Source organism: Lutra lutra, chromosome 3, assembly GCF_902655055.1.
Source record: "Lutra lutra chromosome 3, mLutLut1.2, whole genome shotgun sequence".
NCBI lineage: Eukaryota > Metazoa > Chordata > Mammalia > Carnivora > Mustelidae > Lutra > Lutra lutra.
In genome coordinates, this window is record NC_062280.1 from 22,500,370 (window position 1) to 22,522,166 (window position 21,797).

The 21,797-nt window shown below is 33.8% G+C and overlaps 1 protein-coding gene across 4 annotated transcripts in view; it reads right to left on the reverse strand.

Annotated features, from left to right (window-relative positions):
* Window positions 1–21,797, reverse strand: part of ERBB4 (erb-b2 receptor tyrosine kinase 4) — a 1,157,221-nt gene that overhangs the window by 188,241 nt on the left and 947,183 nt on the right. For all 4 annotated transcript variants that reach the window (XM_047722028.1, XM_047722026.1, XM_047722029.1 and 1 more), the window contains exons 18-19: window positions 18,266–18,388; window positions 14,783–14,881 (exon numbers count right to left, since the gene is read on the reverse strand). In XM_047722028.1, the coding sequence (XP_047577984.1) occupies window positions 14,783–14,881; window positions 18,266–18,388 (222 nt within the window). The remainder of the gene's footprint in view (window positions 1–14,782; window positions 14,882–18,265; window positions 18,389–21,797) is intronic.

A 21,797-nucleotide genomic window follows, 5' to 3' on the forward strand; every position in this document is an offset into this window, starting at 1 on the left:
AAAACATCAACACCCTAAGACACATGAAAATATATACTGTATTCACCAAGAACACAGGGTTTCTTGCTTACTTGGTATGTTTTTTGTTTGTTTTTTTTTTTTAATGATAAAAGAAACAAAAACACCTTTTGGAAATTAAAAGTACAACACATGATATTTCTAAAAAAAATTTTTGGAAGGAAAGTTCAAGAAAACCCTCAGAAAAATAAGGAACAAATACATAAACTTGGAAAATCTGACACATAAGATTTGGAAATTAAAGAACGAATCCAGAGGTCTATAACTGACTAATAAGAATCCCAGAAGGAAGGTAAGAACAAGCCAGATAATATTATCAAAGATGCCATGAGAAAAAGAAAAAAGTTCCCAAACTAACAGATATAAGTTTCTAGATTCGAAGGGTCCTTAAAGAGCTCAGCACAATGAATGAAGGAAAAAAAAATGTCTGAGGTTCATCATTTGGAAATCTTGGGAATAGCAGGGGGAAAAAAAAGCAGGAATTAGGAATTCCCTTCCTTGGTATTCTCCTTCAGTCCTAGGGTACCACACAGTTTCCCTATAACTTTTCATTACAGCAAATAATTCTTTATATAACACTAAACCAAGAAGGAGGAAGATACTGTATGAAGAAACTAAAGGATACAACTGAGTTGCAAAACAAAGGGAGATTCTAGATGAAGAGGAACAGAGGGCCCAGAGTTACAGCCGGGTCTTTAACTTAGACACTACCAGTCCAGATTGAACATGAGAGTGAAGTTCTTAAGGAAGGATTTCTCCCAGTAAGAGAGAGAAGGAAAACTAAAAAACAAACCAAAAACTGGTAGAGTTCATGAAGCATCTGACCTCGTGGAAGAGAAGTCTGTAAGTTGGGGAAGAATTAGAGGTAGAGATATAGAGTGCTTAGAAGAAAAAATATTCTTGGTGAAATAGTTATCAGCAATACCTTTATAGTAATAATTCTGAAAAAAGACCCTAAATTATCAATATAATTTGAAATTATGACATAAATATTACATAAGGAATATAAGTGAAAAAAGTGTAGAAAAGGATCTGAGAATACTAAATCTTCACTTTCCATATTAAATAGCCAAAAGATTTTATCTAAAATTGATACAATTAAGAAATGGCAGTAGAAGCATATTTTTAGGAAGGTAGAGGGAAATGCCAGGAAACACACCTAAGAAAATTATTGCTGAAAAGTAAGACCCAAGGGAGCAGTCAGTAGCATAAGAGCACTAGAGGCTTATTTTTTCTTTTCTTTTGCTTAAATATAAGCTGATAGTACTATGTAGATAGTACTATATACATAAATATATAGCACTTATAATATATAATGCTATATAAATATACATTTATAAGTATATAAATATAAATATTATATAACATATAATATATAATAATTATAAGTATATAAACATATATATTTACAAATATATATTCTTACATAGATATATAAATATATATACTTACATTGATATTACATATCTATATCTATTTCTATATACTACTTCAATTAAAAAACTGGAGAAAATATATCTTTAAAATTTCCCATTAAAAGAAAGTGAATTATAAAAGAAAAAAAAAGAAAGCAAAGTAAAGAAAAAAAATGAGGTTATGCAGTCAAATAAAAATTTCTCTGGTTTATCTGGTCGAACTAAAAATATTAACTCCTTTTTGCAGTCACCCATTGGTTCGCCTTTCTAGTTTTCTCTCTCCCTTTTATGAGTCTTAGTGCTTATTCAAATTATACACTAAAACTCCTGTGCCATCAACAGCCACTTAAACAATGGGACTCTACCTCTCATTTGATAAAGAAATAGGCATGTTCCCAAGACAGGCCACAGGGAAGCTTTTTCCTAAACCTTGCTCTTCAGACAAGCGGTTAGTGGGACCCTTCACACAAGCTGGGTAAAAGCTGAGATGTGAGAGGACAAGACAATGTCTTGTCCCAGTCATTCCTGAAATACCACAATTTCCTGCTACTTGGGATTACCATTATTGTTCAAGTGGGCTTATAAAATTTACTTTTTGGAGTCAACTATTACCAAATCTCACATTTATAAGTGATTTCTTTCTACTCTCTTAAACTATTCTTGGTTTATAAGATTTTATGTTTTCTCCTTGACAAACCACAAATGGAGTCTCATAGGCAAAGGCACAGGTCAATTGATGTTGTGATGGCAAATTAAAAATGCCAGTTACCAGGGATAAAATGAAAATTATGTTATTACTCTCCCTAAAGTGTTATATAGTAATCAACACCCTGAGAGAGAGAAAAACATGATATGAGAGTTGGCTTATATGAGCATAGGGGTTCATGGGATTTCTCCAAATTTTGATTGAGGTTCTACCTATTTGTGTGTGCATGTGCGTGTGCGTGTGTGTGTGTGTGTGTGTGTGCATGCGCGCCTCTGCGCACACATGCTCTTAGTGGTGAAACTAATTTTGTTCTTACTTACAGGTGACTTTTACCTTGAGATTATGCCACTATCCCCTATTAGACACTGACATGTTCCTAAATTTAAGCACTTGAGAAGGAGAAATCCAAATGATAAATATCACTTAGTAGCCCACCAAGGCCCCTTGTCCCTGAATACTTTATGCTCTGATGCTAATTTGTAAGTCAAATAGTTTAGTTGTATGCCAGTGTTCACATTCAGCCTTATCAACCTCATAGCACAAAGAGCCCTTGTAATGTAATATCTCATCACCAAAAGGACAGTTAGATAATATAGGACTATGCTTCAAAAATGGCTTAGCTGGCAAATACGTATTTTAAACAGACTGGTTGGTTGACTTAAATATTAGAATTGTCTTTCATCAAGTCTTGATTGGCTGATTGTTAACCTTGAACCAACAGTAGCTTCTTTGAAAAACATTTCATTTAAGATGATGAAAATAATATCTTGTATTATTAACAGACTCCTAAAAACCTTCATTTAGTATCCACATAATAATAATCTGGCATATGCATTACCCTTTAGAAACTGAAACATCACTGTATCTATTTGAACTATGAATGGGAAAAGAGATATGAAGAAAAAAATTTTAAATAATAGGAAGTTCTTAAATATAAGTTTTAATCTTATTATGAAAAATTGGCATTAATTATGCAAGTTTGTGTGCCAAAATATACTTTGCTGGTCTTGGTTGCTTTATTATCATGATGAATACAAGAAAATGTATTCAATATGCCTGGATCACAATTCACAGATTTTAAATAAATTGCTTCTTTTTTGCTTTTCTGATACTGCTTTAAGAAGTTCAAGCTAATCAAAGTCTAAATCTTAAAGGGAGAAAATAATTTATTGATTGAAACAGGCCATGATGCATGAGTCTTGTAAAGAGATAAAATTAAATTTACTGGAGAAGTGCTCTGTACTTCATCTTCACTTCCACTAGGAAATGGTGTGTTGTTCTGCCTACATAGGAAGAAAAATATGAAAGAATACCTGGAAATCAGGGTCTTTCCAGACTTCATAGTAATTTCCAAATGGATCACGTTAGAGAAATTGAAGAATTCTCACCCACTGCCCATCTCACCACAACATATGCCCTGTAGGAGTTCTAACTTACACGTTTAAATTGGGAATTTTTTGGTACAGATGGTGGTGGTTAATTTCCACTGGACAACAGATAAGGCTTTAAGTAAAGGGATGATAATCTGTTAATAGCAATTCTGCTTACTTCAGAAGCAGTGGACTTTATGCTTTAATAGGAAAGTCCTGTACTCATTTTCAATTAGAAAACTCTGCCAACACAATTACACACACTGTTTATAAATATCTTAATATCCAGTGGTAAATAAGAATGTCGTTTTCTTAACTGTTACAAATGTCTGTGATGTACACAAATGCAGATTTACTGTAACAAAAAAATTACAGAGATCTATAAATATTATAAGAGAATACAACTTGATTGAAGAGGAAAAAATGAACATTGTTTTAAAATGGCAATGTTTTTTTCTACAGGCAGTCACTTTCAATGACAATTAGATTATCAAGCAGAAGAGTTGATTAATCTTTAATGAATCTCTTGATATTATTCCATAGCTTTCAAAAATATAAAGATTAACTGAAAAGGTTGTCATGGACATTATTTAAGAGTTAATTGGGTGTACAAGTGTAAAAACAGACCAGAACATTTTCAAAATATATTCATACCTAAACCCAATAAAATAGGAGATCTGTGGCACTCTTTTGGGTGGCCAGCATTAATAGGCAAATATTCTTAATAAATTAATCTCCACAAATAACAACCACAGTGAAATGGAAATTAACAAGTTCTTGCTTTTATTTTTAAAATAAAAATATCTGAAACAAGAAATTTCAGTGTTTATATAAGTACCTACATCCAAAAACTGTGTTAAACTTCAATATCATACTTTGAAGGAGTTAGTGTTGAGTAAGTTATAGGAAAATATTTGTATTTTAACTTTTCTTTCCTGACTTAAAGCAGATTCCATATCAACCAACAAACTCCACAATCGCATACAAGATGGTTTATATATCATGTATATATGGCATAAAATATATAAAAATAAATCTATGAAATACATATAGAAGAAACAAGCTAAGGATAAAAATAAACTGAAACAAGGGTCAATTATTTTCTAAAATGCATGCATTTTAGAGGCACCTGTTTGGCTCAGTCAGTTAAGTGTCTGCCTTCGGCTCCAGTGATGATCCCAGGGTCCTGGGATAGAGCCCCACACTGCTGAGCAGGGAGCCAGCTTCTCCCTCTCCTTCTGCTCCCCAGCCCCGCCCACCCCACCTGTGATCTCTCTCTCTGACAAACAAATAAATTAAATTAAGTCTTTAAAATGCATGCATTTTAGACAAAAGCAACCAAATCAATTGGAAGACCAAAAAATGTATTCCTGCATCGGTGAAAAGTTTAAAAGATCCTTAAATCCACCCACCATTAATGATACTATTTCCTTCTACGAATTTCCTATCATACTTCCTCTGTTCCAACCTGATAAGACATTGTTTTATCAACTTAATATTACCAGACAAATCTTACCAAGTTTAAGTCTATGCCATGATAGTGATCTAATAAGCCCTAGAGTACAAAGATGGCATGGGACTGTGTGCATAGCAGGCCCTCCATTAAAGTCTATTAAAAAACAAATGAAGTAAGCATATCCACCCTTCAAACTAAAAATAAATATTTACTAAATTCTTACTACTCAGTAAGTGGGTATTAAAGGAGTTACAAAGCCTGAAGTAGCTATCAGTTAAAAAATATCACAACCTTGTTAGGGATGCAAAAATAACACACAGCTTTAGGTGTTACACCTTGGTCCATGCATTATAAATTTAGTAGAAAACTAAAGAAAATAGAGTAATGTAGGTTGAAATCCACTCCGATGTAAGCCAACATTACATGAAAAAACTAGAAAATATTTTGTTGTGAAGCATCTGTCTGCAAAAGAATAAAATATGTTTTCATTAATGAGAACATAGTAACATGTTCATTAAGTGAATGAGCCATCCTCATTTTGAAATTAACTTATTTTTCATTTTAAAGGGACTTGGCTCATTACTTTACTCACAAAAGTAAAGTATTTTTCTGGGTTTGTACTCAAGCCCCTTGTGTTTGCAACCCTTCCAAAAAGCTTATACATGTTTCCTGTGGTTAATTTACCACAGTTTTGCTAAAGCCGACAACTGTTAATTTACTGACCAGATTCACCTATTATTTGTATACATTATATTAAACATATTCCTAATGCACGAAACCTTCTTTGTGAGGATGCAAGGAAATTACAGTGAATATGGTTGAGATCAAGTGGGGCCTTAGATCTTCATTATAAATTATCAAAAAAAAAAAAACAAAACAAAACTGGTTCCCTTGGCTATTTTCTTACCAGGAAACGAATGAAAAAGGGAAATTTATTTCCGACCATAAATCCCAAATGTTTCATTTTCATTTTCCCCGAGTTAACTTTCTCACCTAGCTAAGCAGCATTTCCTGCTATTATTAGCTGCTGGTCCAATATCAGCTGACCAGTATCCATCAAACGCCTTGCTTCCATGAGCTTAGGGACTCCCAAGGAACCCCACATATGCAGACTTCTGCTTACAGCTTCTAATTATTTTCTAACAGATAATGGAACATTTAAGTTCCGAGAGGTTAGATTAAATTTGTAAGTGGATCAAAACCCTAGATAAAACTGCAGTGGCTATGGTCACTGTGGAAAACTGTAAGCTTTCTAGTTTTGAGATAAAATGCCCTCACTGATTGCTTATTTTCGTGACAAACTGCTCTCATAATTTTTCTACCTCAGAGGTGCTCATTCTTATTTCTAATCACACTGCGCCCACCTATACATAAATTGTAAGTTATGAGAATTAAAAACATGGATTTTTAGGAGCTGCAGCAGCTTAGAAATGTTCAAAACAATACCTTGATATTTTTATTTTTACTGGGGAAATAAATTGAGCTTTTTATGTAGTATTTATAGAACAAGTTATTTTTTTTTTAAAAGGCTTAAAGAAATAGAGATTCTATGGTAATCATTTTATGAAAAGGGGTAATGATGAGATTAAAATATATGTATTTACAGTATAGGTAATACTTATAATTTATTTATATTAATAATATAATTATAAAATATATTTATAGTATATAATAATGTATAATATTAATATATATCAATATATATTCACTCCACTTTGTAGATACACGTATATGTGTGTGTGCTATTGAAAATATCACAGCACATTGAGCCTTCATTTCTTGAATCAAATCACTGGTACCTGAATAAGTGAAATCACCTTATGCCACATAATGTAAATCAGGCTTTTATTCAGGTGGTCCCTTCCTCTAGCAGAAAAAATATTTTGTATCCTTGAATCTGCAAACAGAGGATTAAACATTAATCAAACCATCCATATCAAGGTTTGATATGTTTGAAATTATCTACTAATTTTTTGGAAATTCTGTTTCCCAGTCTCTACTTACCCTATGGGCAAGAGGTTTCTACCTGAATTTTATGAACAAGTTTTATATGATAAACAGCTCTTCCTACTGGTGCAATCAAATGGAGTGAGAATTCTTCCTAAGCCATTATAATTAGCCAATACTTTCAGATTGAAGTCAGAAACTGCACATGATCAGTATAATTCTCTTCTAGCTCTCTGGTGGCACAGCAATACATCCCCTAGTGATTTATGAAATTCACCAAATTGTAGAGTTTACAAAGCTGGAAAATATCTACAATATGGAAAACTAATGCCTTTAACAGATTCCTAATTTTCATTCATTGAATTCAAATATTGGCACAGTAGACTGTGCTCTTGAGAAATGTCCTCTCATGCACATAAACCCAAGAAATGCTTTGGAGAAACAGAAGCAGAAAACTTATTAAGTTACATGTTGAGGTTTACAAAGAGAAACCTGTTTTGGTTTTATAGTCTCTTCTAGGTTCTTCAAGAGAAAAATTAAGCCTGTGAGAATATAAAACTTGTCAGGTATGTTGCCTATTTTCAAACATTTTAGTATTCCCTCAGAAATATTCAAAGCTGAAGTTTTAGAATATCTATTAAATTCAGATAACTGATACCAGCAATGAATTATGACTTCAGTCAATTATTTCTATTATTTATTTTTGCCAAAATCTGTGATAAAATCAAACTCCCCCCCCCCTTTTTATACAGGATCTCATCCACGCATCCTTACTCCTATTGGAATAGATATAAATAGGCAAGAGACAGGGGTGGGTCTGGGGGAACTCTAATAACAGGTCGTTATTAGAGAAGCAAACACTATCTTAAACCACAACATAAAATATCAGGAACTCAAGACTAAGAAGACGCTAAAAATGAAACCTAGCCCTACCTGCCCATATATAAGGGAAACATTTACAGAGAAGCATTTAAAAGGTTCCCACTAGGGGAGGTTCCTGGCCTCCTGGATATATCAAAAATCTACAAAGGTTTTCCTTCTTCTTCTTCTTCTTCTTTTAAGATTTATTTATTTATTTGACAGAGAGAAAGAGAGAGAGAGCACAAGCAGGGGGAGCAGGAGAGGGAGAAGTAGGCTATTTGCTAAGCAGGGAGCCTGATTGGGGCTCAATCCCTGGACCCTGGAATCATGACCTGACCTGCTAAGGCAGACACCTAACTGATGGATCCACCCAGGCACCTCAGGGTTTTCCTACTTAAAGTGTTTCAAAGAGTCAATACTCTTACTTACAGAGTCAATATGGAAGATCTATTTTTCAGAGATATGTTGTTACTCTGGATTCAAAACAGCTACTAAATTTGAGTTTGTAGACATAAATCAGAGATTAGCATTATAAATATTTAAGGAAAATGATCCAAGTACAATATGTCAAATAAAGGTAAGACTGTTGGGGGGAAAAACTACAAAAATCAATTAGATTGGAATAAAGAAGGCTTAAAAGAGGAATAGAAATCTTTTGAAAAATAGGGGAAAAAATCTATTCAGGCAATTAACAAAACATTTATTGGTTCCTAACTACATGGTTTCATTATGCTTGTCATTAAATAGGCAGTTATGGGGTCAACAACAGTCTTCGTTGTCAAAGATCCTATAGCCTAATGGTAGAGTGGGCTTCTACAATAATAACTGGCACAAATACTTAGGTAATAGTCTATCAGGATAGATGCACAAAGGAAAATTTCTAAATTCTGTTAGGTTATAATTTGGATTAAGGGGTCAGGAAAGCTATCTTGGAGATCATATGCTTAAGCTGAGAAAATAAGAATGACTGTGAGTTCATCAGGTGTAAATGGAAGAAAAACCCTCCAGGCAAAAGCATTGTCTTGCTTGGCTTGTAAGGAGTAGAAAGAAGGTCAATGAAGAGAATGAAGACAGGAAAAGTGATGAGGAGGTCAGGAAGCAAGGATTTAGTATTTTGCCCTAGTGAAGCCACTGGAAGTTTTTATGCCAAGGAGTAACACAATTCAAGACTTGTATTAAAAAGTAAGGATATCAAACTGGAGGTTATTCTCATAATTCAAGATGAAGACGTCAACAGTTTGGCAGCAGTGGAGTATAAAAAGAAAAGGAAGCTCTCTAAGTGTGTTTTTGGCATAGAATAAGAGCATTTGCTCTTGAATTGGTAGTGGATCATGTGAGGGATTGTGACATTCAATGACAAATCCCAAAGTACTGATACAGACAATAAGGGTGGATAGATACACAAATTATTTACGTAGGTAAGATTGAATGCAGAACAGATTTAGAAGAGAAGGTATAAAAGTACATTCTGAATGTGTTAAACTTGAGATGACGCTGAGATTTCAACTTGGAGATATCAAGGATGGAGATGAGGTCAGATTCATAAAATAAACTAGAGATGAAATTTGGTAATCCAAAGAGAAAATTTAGGGAAAGAGGTCTAGACCATGGCACCGAGAAAATTTCAGTATTTCTAGGATTGCTTAATGCCAGCATGATTTTGAGAAGCAAGAAAGTTGAGGATTTTTGAAGGAATGTGATTGTAACAGTGAGCCATGAATCCAAGTTGTTTGAGGAGGGATATGAGGGAAGGGGCAGCTGAGAGGTAACGAAAACTAGAAGAGTCGATATATGGGTGATACCTAAAAGGGTAAAATGTTCCTCAAGTATGTGCAATAGGAAAGGAACCAGAGGGGCAGGAGAAGGCAGTTAAAGAATGGGGTGTTTGAAATAGTGATTTCAGAAGTGATGCCATTTCTAATCAAGCTCTATACAGTTAACAGGATATAAACAAGGCTTAATGGAATAAACTATATCAGAAATTATTTAGTTTAGTTACTGGTAAATTTCTTTTTTCTTGTGTTTACTTTTCCTTCCCTTTCCTTTCTTTTCTTTTTAGGAGAGCTTTGAAAGACTAACTTCTATTTCTAATGGAGTTTATAGAATCGCTCTTTGAAGATATTGTTGATTTTTTAAAAGCAAAGTAACTGCCTAAATGTTTTCTTAATTATTTTAGCTATAATTCTTTTAAGGAAAAAAGAATTGTTTATAACTGACTTCATCATGGCAGCAGTGTTGAATCCTTTGACATCTAAGTAATGGGCTATTTAAAAAAGGAATCTTGCATTTTTTTTACTTCTAAAATTGATTAATTATATTCATGTATGCAAATGAGCAAAATCTATAAGACCTAAAGATATCATTGGATTAAATTGTATGAATTTTAAAAATCCGTTATTAGTATGATACAGGATCTAAGAGTTATTGTTAACTCTGTAAAGTCATAAGCATAAAAATATTATTTTTATAATGTGAAATTGATGTACTGAACAATACATCTTTTCAAATAAGTTTTTTTTAAGTCTGCTATAATCTGAAAGAAAATATAAACTCTACTAGTAAATTCTATTTGTCTCAACCCATTAATATGATATCAGTTAGAGTTGGAACAACTCTCATTAAGGCAATGAATATGATGGGGCACCAGGATGGCTCAATCAGTTAAGCATCTGACTCTTGGTTTCTGCTTAGCTCATGATCTCAAGGTCATGATCTCACTGTTATGAGATCGAGCCCCACATCAGGCTCTGTGCTGAGTTGAGCATGGAACCTCCTTGGGATTCTCTCTCCTCTCCTTTTGCCTCTCTCTACCTGCTCACATGCTGGCTCACTTTCTCTCTCTCTCTCTCTCTCTCTCTCTCTCTCTCTCAAAAATAAATAAATAAATAAATAAATACAATTTTTTAAAAAAGTCATTGAATGTCATAAAGGCAATACAAGGAAGAGCAACATGTAAGCACAATTCACATGGACATTTCTTCTGAAAATAGTGCAATGATCATGTGAGATAAATAGATTTTCCTATTGTACAGGGAGAGGGCAAGAAGTTCTTCTTCCTTTAAGAGAAATATGACTATTTTTTAAAAGATTTTATTTATTTGACAGACATAGATCACAAGTAGGCAGAGAGGCAGACAGAGAGAGAGGAGGAAGCAGGCTCCCCACCGAGCAAGAGCCTGATGCGGGGCTCGATCCCAGGACCCTGGGATCATGACCTGAGCCGAAGTCAGAGGCTTTAACCCCCCGAGCCACCCAGGTGTCCCAAAATATGACTATTTACACAGTAAGACTGGATAATCTGAAACATATTTCCTTGGAGCACCTTATTGGGAGCTAGGTGGTTGACTTGGCATGGGAAAGCTGATACTAAAGCCAACAAACAGAGCACTAAGCTGAAGCATTATTATTACCCAGTCACTGGAATTTAGGGTAATTTTTTTTTAATCTCAATATTTTTTAAGAAAACAAATAAATAAAACATTTAAATACATATACAACTCCAAGAGATATAGAATAATGTCAAGTGATAGTGGGCTTAAATATCAGAGAAAACAACAACAACAAAACAACAGTAGTAGAAATTCAAACAAACTCAAGAGTCTGTCTGATTTGACCAGACCATGTTCCCCAATTCCAGGAATCTTACTCAATAGCCTCATTTTTTATGTATGTGTTCTGTACCATTTGATGGATAAAAAGAAAACAAAACACAAAACCCAAAAGACAACAAGGTAAAACCAAACTAAAAGTAAAAAAAAATAATACCCTGTGTTTTTCCAATGAAATGGTGCTATTTGGAACAAAAACTAGAAGTGTGTATAAATGTAGATATTCTTCTTAAGAAGGTGCACCTCTAGGGTCATTTTCTTAATGTTGTTCAATGTGATCTTCCTTTATGGGAATTAAGGACATACTGGCCACTCACTAGCTATGTGTTACTATTGTCATTATGAATCCATTAGACATATTCAGGTGAGTTGAGTAACAGCCTTCTGACCAAATTCTCCTTCTCTTGCTTTTAGCATAGCATTTCATAGAATACAAATTGTTTCTTATTTATTTTTGCGTATGGTAAAAATTCTAAGAAAATATAAAAGTCATTTCCTGTGCCCCATATATCAATAGAAGTATTGGATGTAGTGAGCTTTAAGTTGTTGCATTTTGTCATTTATTAAAATAACCAGTAACATAGAGCTACATCTAATAAACTTAGTAGTAGTAGTTATTGAATCTAGAATATTCTACTCCAACTATAAAGTTGCATGCTGGGGGTAGGGTGGAACAAAGAGATCTAATGCTTAGTATGAGTAGGAAGTTCCTATTGTCTTCAGAAACTTTATTTTCTTTCTTTAAAATGGCATAAAACATATGCTGATAAACAAATATATACAGACACTAGTTTACAAAAGAGAAGGTAGCATGATTGCAGTATATGTTATTTGAGTTTGAAAGTTAAACTTGGAATACTTTACCACATGGAAGGACCCAAACTAAAAGATATGCCAAATAAGACTTTTATCTTAATAACCTTAGGAATATGAGCAACTTTAACTTAATTCTTAGACCCAAATTATAAATAAATTTGCTCACATGAAACCTTCTATTACAGTTTCACATGTTATTTAAGTACTCATAATGATTTACACACATAGTAGATGAGCTAACAATGTTGGTATGAAATGTAGATAATTTCGCATTCAAATTACACCAGCCTGCTTAAAATCTGAATTTATCGTGAACTTTGCCAGTGCAACTGTATTTTAATTATTGCAATGTCATACTAATGTTTTGAAGGAAGTTGTGAAAATAGTAGGAGGTGTTTCTGCTTGATATTTATTGAAATTGCCAATAGCAGTCCACCAATCTATTAATCTTCTAGCATTTATCCATGAGGTATGAGTGGCTCAGTAAAAATATTTTCCCTAATAAATATTTTTTGAAACTTTTAAAAAGAACATACTGTTAGGAGTCTGTTGGTCACCAGATTTATCAACCATTTAGGAAAATGACCCCTTTCATGGCTCAATCAGAGTGTCATCTAAAATTCCGTAGAAATCTTAAGACTTCCTGCTGCCATCCTCACTCCCGTTTCTATGGGAATAGACTTCAGATCAGGAAAAAAAAAATGGATGGGGTTAGGAGCTTTCAAATAATCATTCAAAAATCATGATGAAGCTTTTAGAGCTTCTTTCTTAGGTGATTATTTTGTAGCCTCTTAACCCCTTTTTGCCGGTCTGTTTCCATGGAAATATGACAAAAATGGCTGTGTAAGCCTCCAGCAGAGATTATTAGCATTCTTGTGGATTTCAGCTTTGGGCTACAGTCTAGGCTGGGCAAGATCTTTTTTTTTTTTTTTTTTTAATCCATTTTACATATTAACATATAACTGTATATATTCATTGTCCTTTTTCTTCATAACTTTTACTTTGAAAATTCCCTTCACAACTATATACCTATAATCAAGATCAAATTGATTGTGACATCACTGAAAAAGGCTTCAGTTTTACATTTTACTATATGAGCCAGGACATGTAGCTGCAGAGAGTGTCAGAACTTTTAGACACCTACAGAAAGAAACACTATTTAGTTACTGGACTCAATGTCTGTCAGGTGTTGGTAGATAAGTAACAAAGGTGGTATTCAAAATATTAAGCAACTGGAAGGTACAGCACCAACTGATCAGAACAGCTGGTTTGTACCAGTTAATTATCAGTTCTATTATCTAATAACCAATATGTTGTTGAACTAAAAGCAGCTCTATGTAAGAGAGTGAGCATTATATCCAAATAAATTATCCAAAATCAAAAACTGAGCTCCTGTACAACCTAAAAAAGAGCTTACAAGAGCAACTGGGTAGGAATATATAGCAATCCGTCTTTAAAAATCAAAGTGCATATGCTTGCATCATCTTTCATATAAGGTCATTTGAAAATCAAAATTATTCTTATTATTGAAGACTTTATGCTAAATAAGAAAGAATATATACATGGGTCTTTGATAGAACCTCTGGCAAGTTATCTTGTGTTGAATGTGAAAAAAATAACAGCATACCACATACATATTTTATCTGTCCTACCTTCTGAAATTTGCTGAACAGCTCAATCCACAATTTTTGCTAGGGGAAATCTTAAAGTTCTGATTGACTTCATAAAGTATTTTTATTCTTCAGAACTCTCTTATTTTTCTATAGTTGGAGCTTTTTACCCATTAGGTTTGTCTTCTGAATTTGAACGGAAAAAAGTAAACTTCAATTGGTAATTATCTGACTTAGGTAGATTCCTAATTTAAATTTAACACTAACTTACTATAGAAACTAATCTTGATTGATGTTTTCTGTTAGTAGATTATAACAATAATAAAATAAAGTGGCCTAATTAAATTTTCAGGCCATCATTCCTACTCCCAAATGCAATTTGCCTTTCTTTACATTGTGGTTAAATACAAAGCACTTGAGAGCAGAATTTGGCTTGTAGGGCTTTAGCCTTCAGCTTGTTTGTGTAAATAAAGTTTACTGGAACACAGTCATACCCATTCTTGTGGGTTTTTTTGTTTTTGTTTTTGTTTTTGTTTTCAAAGCCCTTATCTATTTACTTGAGAGAGAGAATGAGAGAGAGAGAGCATGAGAAGGGAGAGGGTCAGAGGAAGAAGCAGACTCCTGCTGAGCAGGGAGCCCAATGTGGAACTCGATCTGAGGACTTCAGGACTATGACCAGAGCCGAAGGCAATCGCCCAACCAACTGAGCCCTCCAGGCACTTCTGTTTTGTTTTGTTTTTAAGTGTCTATGGCTGCTTACTTACCAAAAGAATGGAGTTGAGTAGTTTCTATGGAGACCACATCACACAAAAAAGCCTATTTATTCTCTGGTCCTTTAAGCAAAAGTTTGCTGACCTTTGCTCAAGGCTTTAATTGTAGAGTATATCATTTCTTTCTTTTTTTTTCTTTTTTTAAATTCTAAAAGCAGTCCATTAAAAATGGATAAAAATGTGGTTGCCTGGTGTCTATACTTACATCCATGAACTCCACATTGGCTTTGGGACCAGTTGTTTCATTAAGAATCTTAATAGCCACAGGAATCTTTACTGTTTCTCCTTCAGGTACCCAAATACCCTTTGGGGGGAAAAAATCACATTAAATCTATATGAAGATATACAAATTTATACCAGAAACAAAATTTGATTTAACCACTCAATCTATTAATTTCTTAAAAAATAATTTATAGGTTCTATATTCTTTTATTCAATCAACAAACATTTATCTAATACCTGTTATGTGTTACAAGTTACTTAGCAACTTTGTTGTCTCCTTTCATTATCTGAAGATGAATCATATATTTATTCTGCTTTCAAGGTGTTTACTATTACATTATAAAACATTACTATTATAAAATTCAATTTGTATGTGTGAAAAAGCTTTTCAATAGTGACAGAAATGAAATAAGATATAAATATTAGATTTGGATGATATATCAATTTCTTAAGACTTGGAGAACACTGTTCCAATTTTTGATCTTTAGTTATCTCATTTGTAATTTAGAAGACTGGGTTAAATAATGTTGGAGGTTCTTTTCAGCTTTAATATTATCTAGTTATTCTGCAACTAAAACAAATAAAGATACAAAAAAGCATATTCTCGTGTTCCTGAAGATTGGATTGGTTTAAAAATAGTTTTCTAAGATGATTATTTAAGAATTAGTTTTCAAAGGCAAGTACTAGAGAGAACTGAACACATATTTTTGTCTTTATTTTCAAATATTGTGTATGTGTTTGTCAAGGATTTTTATTATCTCTGAATATAAAATATTTATACTGGTCATTGCCAGTTCTCTCCTCCTACAAAAATATCATTATAATATCTGAATAGGATCTACACAGTAGGAAGGATAAAGTAGGTGGAACTTGAGTCAAGTACAACATTAAGGTAAATAGCAGCATTTCTGAGTAAACAATTCAACCATTTGAATTAAGGACAATAATTTTAGTAAGATATCGAGGTTGCATCAATTATCGAAGAATTTTTTTTGAAATTCTGTGTTCCCTTATGAACACAGAAGCAAGAAAATCTCAAATTTTAGCTTATTAGCCTTGACATCAAAAAAGTCTTCTTAGTCCAGTTTTAACATTAAAATGAAAGGGGGGAAAATTCTCTTATTCCTAAAGAGAACATCTCTAGTTTTTCTTAATATCAGTTGGTTCTAGTCATAAAAAAATGTTTTTCATTTTGTACTTCTATGCTAAAACATATATATTTGTGTTATTGAAAGTTGTAATAATATAAGAGGAGACCTAAACACAAGAATTATTAAAAAGTCAGAATAATACAGAAAAAAAGGGCTTTAACCATTAGAAGGTGAAGTTAAGAGTTACATTCTTCTTAGGGTTAATAGGGAAATCTATGTGTCAAAGTAAAAAAAAAAAAGAAAGCCACGTTCCTTGTGGTATAATTTTTTTTTTTAACTATTAATGCAGAAATAGGGAGGAAGAAGCCCAAGATCCATAGGCTACATTTTCTTAGTGATGGTATGTAGGGTAGAGAACAGGCTTACCATTATTCAATAAAGTAACCAGAGGGGGGTTACTTTATAAAGATATAGCATCAATATTAAAATATTCCCAAAGTATACTTTTGAAATACGAATATAAATTCAGTGTGAATTAATTTGTACTGCTTTTTAAATAAGTATAGTCATTATTTTCTAGGCCTGACCAGACAAAAATTCAACTACACTAATATCCATGGTATTGGTTCAAATCTTTAATGCTTAAACACAGCACATCTCCAACCAGGAGAAAAATCAATGAAGTAATTAGCTAAGCTAATATGCATTTCTGTGGTCAAGAGTAGTCCTTTCCCGTTTAAGACAATATGCCTCGGTAAGAGCTAGTATGTTAATTAAAACAGCATCAACTGTAAATATGATAGGTATAAAATTGATATGTACTTATGGACCTTTCAATACAAGTAATTTCAATGAAGCTAAATGCTCATGGACAACAGGCAAATAGTTATTCATAATAAAAACATTTATAAAGCTTTATAATTAAAGGTCTAAATGGTAATTTTTCCCTGCTGAGGTCATTAGAGCATATTTATTCTCAAGTTAAATGGTATCCATAATTTAAAATAAAATTCACTTTCCAGACCATATCATCTTTAAAATAAAAAGCTGATTATATGCTAGGAGCAATCCAAAATTGAATTACCTTTGAAATGGAATTATTTCTAACATAATATAAATAGAAAAACAGGATAAGTCATATTTCTTTGAATATACAAATAATTTGAAAACTAGAAAGCACCAAGTCAGCCGAGAATAGTTTCTACTCAAATTAGGTGTTCATTTTATAATTTTGAGTTTAACTAAACAAAATATGCACACAAAGAGATTAAGAATTTTCTGCATTTAGGCCTTAGAATAAAATAATTTTATTTTAAAGAGATTAAATTATTTTTGGTACACTCAGGAGGGAAAATTAAGGTTTATATTCTAGTTGTTAATACTTTTTGTTAAATAAACATTTGTTTTAAGTAGAAAAAAATGAACATTTTAAAGTGCAAAATTTCTAAGATCCAGTCTATTTTAACAGAAATGTTTGTAAAAACTGCAGGCTTGATATAGCTTTAAGAAACTTATAAAACGGTCAAAGTAAAATTTGGGGAACTGTTCTAATAGACATCCAAGAAGGATTTAGCATTAACCCAGCAGTTTCTTATACTTGTTACTTATGTTAAACATAAATTTCACCACAATTAACCTTGGGCCTGGCCTCCAAATTGGTTTTATAATTAAGCTAAATAAGTAAACATGCAGATGACATTATCTGAACTTTGCCTTTCCAAAAATATCTCTCTTATTGGAAACCCATGATTTCACCTTTCATTCTATCTAACCTGAATTTCACAAAGAAAGTCACTTTTTTAGTTTGCATATAATGGTGAGGACATCCAAACTGAAAATTTTTCTGCTAAATCATATTAACAGGTAGGCAAAAAAGTGGTTTGGGGCCTAATCCTATCCTGTTAACAAATCAGCACATTTGTGTGGATTCTAAAGAGATAGGCAGTATCATTCTGAGGGGGAGATGTGGGAATAAAAGGGCAGGAGAGAAGGAGAACAAGGATTATGGCGTATGCTCAGGCCTGTCTGGGATTCCATGGAGCACTGTGTAGGGGAAGGAAAATGGGCTCGAGCTGTACATTTTAGGTAGGGACAAAATTTGCCAACATAAAAAGTGGATCAGAAGGGTATGGAAAGAAAGACTATAGGCTGTGGCTCTTTGTGACAGTTTCCTACTTTCCCATGCTAGTTTCCATCCCAGCTTGCTCAATAAAAATGAATGAATTCATTTATGCAGCAACTTCTCAATACAATATCGGTTGTCCTCTCTGAATATTAAAAGGAAGTTAGGTTAGCTAGAGCAATAACTCTGGCTGTTATTTAAAAGAAGTCTGAAACAAAAAATAACTGGTGGTATGGGTTATTTTTTTACTTACCTTATAAACTGTTCCAAAAGCACCTGAGCCAAGTACTTTCACTCTTTTGAGCTCAGTTTCTTTCAAAATACGAAGTTGAGCTTGATTGGGTGCAGTACCACTGGGAGTTAAAGGTTCTACCAACTACAAAACAAAAAGAATACAGGTTCTCTAACTTTCAATTCCAGTCAATGCCTCTCCCTCTTCCTCTGCCTGATTCTCTTTCTCATACGTACAAAAAAACACACAGGGATACTTTCCTTGACAATTTTTTTGTCGTTTGGATCACTCACTATTCCCTCAGTCTATCCTTTCATTTCTCAAGCTTTTTGTCTGGGTGAACACAAGTAACAATGTGCCTACTTTAGGCATATTAAGCTTGGAGATTCTCCTGCCCCCTCCCGCACCCTCTCCACCCACATTTTAAAGAAATTTAGGCTAATTAGCGGCTCCTAATCCTACTTTTTTTTTTTTAAAGATTTTATTTATTTATTTGACAGAGAGAAATCACAAGTAGGCAGAGAGGCAGGCAGAGAGAGAGGAGGAAGCAGGCTCCCTGCTGAGCAGAAAGCCCGATGTGGGGCTTGAACCCAGGACCTGGGATCATGACCTGAGCCGAAGGCAGCGGCTTAACCCACTGAGCCACCCAGGCGCCCCTTCTAATCCTACTTTTTGAAGTCCTCCCAGTTTTGGTATCTACAGCAAAGACTCAGATCTAAGTTATGTCCATGTACTCTATCAAAGTTTTCTTTCTTGTTTTAGGAGACTCAATAAATAGAATTAGAAAAATAAAATCTAACTAGGAAGTCAGGACAAATGTGTCAGAAGAGAACAAAGTAAGTTAGCACAATGTCAATGCACCAGGACAGTGCTGCTAAAATTTTCATGTACATTTGAATTACCCGAGGTTCTTGTGAAGATGCAGATTCTAGGTCAGTAACTCTAAGGCTGCGGCTGAAATTTGCATTTTTGCAGAATTCCAGGTGAATTCTATGTATGATGATGGCCCTTGAGCACATTTTAAGCAGCAAGGCACTACAGTACTTTGCAGATCAAATATTCTAAAATTCTATGAAATGATTCTAGATCCTAGGTGAATGCTATGGTATGCACAGGGATAAAATAGCCACCAGCGAGAAAACTTCATTAGTTTTGGCTTCCTGGAGGAGGCACACTTTAGAATTGGTCTTGAGGGGAGCAGATTCTTGGTTTCAGCTCGGGTCGCTATCTCAGGGTCCTAAAATGGAGGCTGCGCTGGGCTCCGAGCTCAGTGTGGTTTCTTTGGGATTCTGCCCCAGCTTGCACTTTCTCTCTCTAAAATACATACATACATACATATATACAATCTTTAAAAAAAAAAATAAAATTGGTCTTGAGATAATAAAAATGGATTGACGTGGAGGAGGGTATCACCATTGTGAAGAACAGTTTAGACACAGCATCAGGAAGAAGGAGGAAGACATAAAACAGAATGCAATAGAGTGTGGGACAGGTCTGAAGGATGAGATTAGGGTGGGAAATACAGAGATCTTAAAGTTGGCTGGGTGTGGCCAAAAGGGATAAGTTTAGATAATTTTAGATAAATAAAGGAATTAAGCTTTAAACTCAAACAAATAGCTAGTTCTCTTTTTCTTTTCTTTCTTTGAAGATTGTATTTATTTGACAGAGAGATCACAAGTAGGCAGACAAAGAGGGGGAAGCAGGCTCCCCGCTGAGCAGAAAGCCCAATGCAGGGCTCAATCCCAGGACCCTGAGATCATGACTGGAGCTGAAGGCAGAGGCTTAACCCACTGAGCCACCCAGGTGCCCCTCTTAACACGAGGAAAGAATTAAAGGCAGCTCCTACTCAAATGGTCTTAAAAACCATCCCAGTGTTTCTCAGTGTCTGTTTACAATGCTAAGTGCACCATGACCCTGTGTCTTGGTTATTATTTTGCTTCTGTGAATGTCATGGTCTATTTAAGTAGCTGAACAGAATCTTGAATATAGGTAAGTGTAGCAATACCAGGAACATGGAGATGATAAAAATTATCAATAAATTTTGGGCTCTTGTTTAAAAGTTTAGATAACAAATATGCTTCTATCTCATTTTCAAATATATATTTTTAAAAATGCATATAAAGTCACATAAAATAAATCTCAGAAAAAATTACAAAATCCTTTCTAAAACTAGAAAAAGAATCTCTGTCAGAGAATCTCCTTCTTCCAACTCTGCGGTGCAGAATTTGTTTATTAGATTTTTGATACACTATATGTATATAATCAGGAACTTTAATGAAGTATTTTTTAAAATCACATAAAAACTTATATAAAAATCATATGCAAGATTGGGGACTAGATTTCAGTATTTTGGGCTATATATACTTAAAATATAGGCTTTGGCATATAATATGCCATAATTCCATATTTTGAAAACTTCACAATTCTACCTGCAGGTTTACTCTTCAGCAATTTTCTCAGATCTCACTTAAAAACTTATACAAACACATTTTTCCAGGAATTTGAGAATGATGCCTTTAACAGAAGCATTGTTTTATTTTGAAAGCCAGTACAGTGGAAAGAGCGTCAAGTTTAAAATTGTAGGTTTGCACACTAGTACTGCCACTTCCAGGCTGAGAAAGCAATTTATCCCTCCTAACCCCTTATTTCACACCTGTGAAATAGGTACAGCAATAATTACCACAGAAGATTGTCAAAAGATGAAATGGGATGTAACATAGCTGGAAAACTTTGGAACATTGCCTGCCATATTGTAGGCACTGAATCTGTCACTCTTCAAGGGATAGGATCATGTCCCATTAACGCTTTTTAATTACAGTATCTCTCAAAGTATCAAGTTTACAGAGCATCTCGTAAGTGTATGTTGAAAAAAAATTTTTTCTACTTTTATGCGTGTAACAGAAGACAGACAATCTGGAGCAATATGATTTTGGAGAAGCATATTAACTCTAAGTACATTCCAACAATATATCATGCTTTAACAAGTTTTTCACATCTGAGACAGATTTCTAGCTTTCGTATTTAAGGATTTGAGTTGATCCTCTTAAGAATTTGTCTTCTGTTTAGATGATAGAAAATCATAGTTATTTATTTTTACTGAGAGAGAGATGGGAATTCTACAATTATCTAATTTAGTGCTAAGCAATAACTTTTTATAAAAAACAGAGTCTGCTTCTAAAACCAATCAGTATGTGTTTATTTAGTAATGAGATGTCAGTTTGAAGGGCATTCCTAGAAAGCACTGTATTAAAAAAGAAGACAAACAAAACAATTATTTTTATAGCAATGGGACTTTCCAGCATGTAGTTAAGGGACAGAATTCTTTTCGTATTTATTCAATCACCTACATGTCCATTGCTGTTCCAAGCCTTCAGTTCCCCTCCAATTCTAACTCACTTCACTTCTTAGAATTTTCTCCATGACTGCCCCAAGCTGGCCATAAGGGAGAATTCTGCCTCCCGCATCCTAGCTAAACTGAAAATATGCACAGCACATGTGTTGTGTCCAAACTTGTACTCACCTGTGCAAGATTGAAAATGATCAAGTTCATCTT